Below are 4,203 nucleotides of genomic sequence, written 5' to 3' on the forward strand. Positions count from 1 at the left end.
CCGGCCCGCGTCGCTGCCTAGGCCTCCGGAGCCCCGGCGTCACAGTCCTAGGACGCTCCCGGGCCTCCGCACCTGGCCCAGTTCCGCCCTCCGCGGTCCCCTCGGGAGGCGCCGATCCTTGGAAAAGCATTTCTGCAGCTACTCAGATGCTCTCGGCGCAGAGGCATTTTCTCCTGGCCGGCTCTGCTGCCTAGCCAGGTCCCAGCCTCCACTTTCCCGGCCTTTCCAGCCCTGTGGAAACCCGAGCTTTCCTCTCGCGGGGTCTGGACCGCGCACGTGCGTGTCCGGCGCAGTGAATCCGCACCCTCGATGGCACTGGCTGTAAAAACATCGCGTGGCGCCGAGGGAGATAAACACTCCTGCGCCCGCAGGCGTCACGCGCAGCGCACACTCACGGCCCTCGCCCCCGCTCCCGCTGGGCTGGGGGCTTGCAGGTGGCCAGGCTGACCCGAGTGGTTGTGTTTCTTCGCAGAGAAAGATAAGAGCCAGCAGGGCAAGAATGAGGACGTGGGCACCGAGGACCCGTCCAAGAAGAAGAGGCAGCGGCGGCAGCGGACTCACTTTACCAGCCAGCAGCTGCAGGAGCTGGAAGCCACTTTCCAGAGGAACCGCTACCCAGACATGTCCACGCGCGAGGAAATCGCTGTGTGGACCAATCTCACGGAAGCCCGAGTCAGGGTAAGAGGCCGAGGGCGGGCGAGGTGGGGCTGCAGGACCGCGGAGGAGGGCAGCGCTGACCCGGGCGCCCCTGGAAGCAGTAAGGCAGGACGGAGACCGAGGGGCGGCCGTTTGCAGGCGGATTTGAGCCCCGGAGCATCCCGGCTCACCGCCGGCCACCCGAGTCCTCTGGTCCTGGGCCACGTGGGCCTTCTGCAGAGGGCATTGTGCTCATGCTTGCAGTCGCCAGAGGAGCGCTAATAAAATTTCTGGGCCCGTAACAAGGAACACCAGCTGAGAAGCGCTGCTGGGCTCTCAGGGGAGCTCCGCCAGCCCGGCCCAGGCTCTCCTCTCCAGCTCGACTTCCTTAAGATCTTTTACGGGTGCTTTTGGTGGGGGGAGTCAGGTCTCTCTTACACCCTGGCCCATGATTTGTGATCTCTGGAAGCCAAACTTTAATATTCAGCTATTATTCTATTAGTTTTCTTAAAAGGGGGTAGAAAACTTCAGTTCGTTTTATCTTCTCTCAGGGATTGAACTTTTTGAAGATAGATAATCCTTCCTCCTAATTATAATAGGTTTATTTAAAAAAAGAGCTTACCTTATCTTTGTTGTACATTTGCACTTTTTATATTGGCAAAAACTGCTTAAATTACCCCATAGCGACATCCAGGTTTATGCCGGTAAATGGAAAATTCCAAAATTTTAGGGTTGTGGAGACAAAAAAAAAAAAAAAAAAAAAAAAAAAAAAAAAACAACAACAACAACAACAACAACAAAAAAACCCCAAGACAGAACCAAGAAGCATCTAAATGCTTTGCTCTTTAGGAAAAAATAATGCTCTGGGTAGAAAAATGAAGTTCCCAGTTGGAGCAAAGAATCCAAAAACAAAACATGAGATAGCAATAAAGAGGAAAAGAGTAAAAAGCAAAACAAGCTTCAGACCGCGGGGACGGGTCTCCCGGGAGGCTGTGGTCGGATGAGTCCAGCTGGTTCCTGGAGAGCAGCGAGAGCTGGAGGTGGTTTTAGTTTAACTGCCCGTCCGCATGGTGTGGGCAAGGTCTGTCTCCTCAGCCATCTGGGCCGTCAGGAATCAGCAAGCATGCACTCTTTTCTCCGGGGCAAAGTTTAGAAGGCCTGGGTAGAAGTGACAAGTGATTAAAATAAAAGCGCAGTTTGTGGGTTTTGTAGATCTTCCCAAAGCCCTCCCACCACCTCCAGGCTCCTCTGCAGCTCCTCCTGGGCCTGGCCCAGCCCGAGCCGAGCCGGGCTCCCCTTCCCTGCGTCTGCCTCCTTCCCTTCCCGGAGCTGAGTGGGAGCCCACATGGTTTTTATAGCAGCCGGGTGCATAGAGGAAGGTGATGAAAAGCGAATCGGGAATGAAAGGAAAAAAAGCGGATTAGGAGGCCCAAGCTGCAGAGATGTGTAACGTGAAACATCCCCCAGTCCGCTCCGGAGCGCTGGCCAGGCCTCGCTCCAATACACAAAAGCCGCCGCCGTCTGGGGCAACCGACGGGCGTGATGTGGATTGGGAGTGGGGTTGCAGTGGGGCCACTGGGCAGGTGGGGGCTAGCGGGCAGCCGCACTGGGCCGCACCAGAGCTGGGCCCAGTGTACGAGGAGGGAGGCCTGTGAGGCCGCAGACCGCGGTTCTGGGTCTGGCATTGAAGGAGAAGATGAGGAGGTGGTCTTGGGGTTTTATGAGGCCGTTTTTCTGGGGAGGATGGGGGTCGCCCCACCCGAGTGGAAGGCCTTGAAGGGGGCAGGGGCGACATGGAGGTCCTGCAGGGGAGGGCGGGGTGTGCTGGAGCGTGCAGGTTCCCGTGCCCTCCCAGCTCTGCATCCCTGAAGCTGGGCCTGCGGGTTGGGAAGGGAAGCCAGTTTCCAAGGTGGTCCGGGCTGGGCAGGGCGGTAGCCGGCTGGCCTGGTTTATTTTGCAGTAAGTGTTCTTGGGCCCGGAGGAGGCCCTGGCTTTGTGATCAAGCTACCCACAGGCTGCTGGGCACTCCGCTGGGGCTTGTGGTGCAGCGCGCAGGCTGGAGCTGGCTGGACCCTGGCCGAGGTCCAGCGGGTAACTGAGTCCTGACCGGCACAGGGTGCCGGGCCGTGTGCCCGTGTGTGAGCGTGGGGCGGCCCTGGCCTTCAGTGACCGAGTGTTTATTAACCCGAGCTGCCCACCCCCCAGGTTTGGTTCAAAAATCGTCGGGCCAAATGGAGAAAGCGGGAGCGCAACCAGCAGGCCGAGCTATGCAAGAACGGCTTCGGGCCGCAGTTCAACGGGCTGATGCAGCCCTATGACGACATGTACCCGGGCTACTCCTACAACAACTGGGCCGCCAAGGGCCTCACGTCGGCCTCCCTGTCCACCAAAAGCTTCCCCTTCTTCAACTCCATGAACGTCAACCCCCTGTCGTCGCAGAGCATGTTCTCCCCGCCCAACTCCATCTCGTCCATGAGCATGTCGTCCAGCATGGTGCCCTCGGCGGTGACGGGCGTCCCGGGCTCCAGCCTCAACAGCCTGAATAACTTGAACAACCTGAGCAGCCCATCGCTGAATTCCGCGGTGCCGACGCCCGCCTGTCCCTATGCGCCACCGACCCCCCCGTACGTTTACAGGGACACGTGTAACTCCAGCCTGGCCAGCCTGAGACTGAAAGCTAAGCAGCACTCCAGCTTCGGCTATGCCAGCGTGCAGAACCCGGCGTCCAACCTGAGCGCCTGTCAGTACGCGGTGGACCGGCCTGTGTGAGCGGCGGCCTGGGCTGGTGCTGGGCCTGCAGAGACTGGGGACCGCCCAGGAGGTCGGGCACTAAGGCGGGAAGTTGGGGAGGAAAGGAAACCACTGAATTCAAGAGCGCGCCTTTGATGTCAAAGGCCTGTCCTGGCCGCGACACCTTTTACCCTTTTACGAAAGTATTTCCAACAGTTGCAAGGACAGGGACGCAAATGTTTGACTGGATATGACATTTTAACATTACTATAAGCTTGTTATTTTTTAAGTTTAGCATTGTTAACGTTAAAATGACTGAAAGGATGTATATATATCGAAATGTCAAATTAATTTTATAAAAGCAGTTGTTAGTAATATCACAACAGTGTTTTTAAAGGTTAGGCTTTAAAATAAAGCATGTTATACGGAAGCGATTAGGAGTTTTCGCTTGCGAGCAAGGGAATGTATATACTAAATGCCACACTGTATGTTTCTAACATATTATTATTATAAAAATGTGTGAATATCAGTTTTAGAATAGTTTCTCTGGTGGATGCAATGATTGTTTCTGAAACTGCTATGTACAACCTACCCTGTGTATAACATTTCGTACAATATTATTGTTTTACTTTTCAGCAAATATGAAAAAAATGTGTTTTATTTCATGGGAGTAAAATATACTGCATACAAATTGGTCTGGATTCTTTCTCCCCTCTCTGTCACCTGGCTGTGGTGCTTAGAGTCAAACAAACCAGTTTCCTCTGCCTGCCTCGTTAAACATACAGGGCAGAGGTACTTACTTAAATTTGGTAGAAATAAATTATAGCCATTCATCAG

General features: G+C 54.9%; 1 protein-coding gene across 1 annotated transcript in view; it reads left to right on the forward strand.

Moving 5' to 3' along the window:
- Pitx2 (paired like homeodomain 2) overlaps nucleotides 1-4,002 on the forward strand; it is a 13,504-nt gene extending 9,502 nt beyond the window's left edge. Inside the window, exons 4-5 of the mRNA XM_033755991.1 lie at nucleotides 454-678; nucleotides 2,842-4,002. Coding sequence (XP_033611882.1) covers nucleotides 454-678; nucleotides 2,842-3,405 — 789 coding nt within the window. The 3' untranslated portion in view covers nucleotides 3,406-4,002. The remainder of the gene's footprint in view (nucleotides 1-453; nucleotides 679-2,841) is intronic.
- Nucleotides 4,003-4,203: the final 201 nt, after the last annotated feature.

This window comes from Fukomys damarensis, unplaced genomic scaffold, assembly GCF_012274545.1.
Source record: "Fukomys damarensis isolate Sample0158 unplaced genomic scaffold, DMR_v1.0_HiC HiC_scaffold_25, whole genome shotgun sequence".
NCBI classification, from domain to species: domain Eukaryota; kingdom Metazoa; phylum Chordata; class Mammalia; order Rodentia; family Bathyergidae; genus Fukomys; species Fukomys damarensis.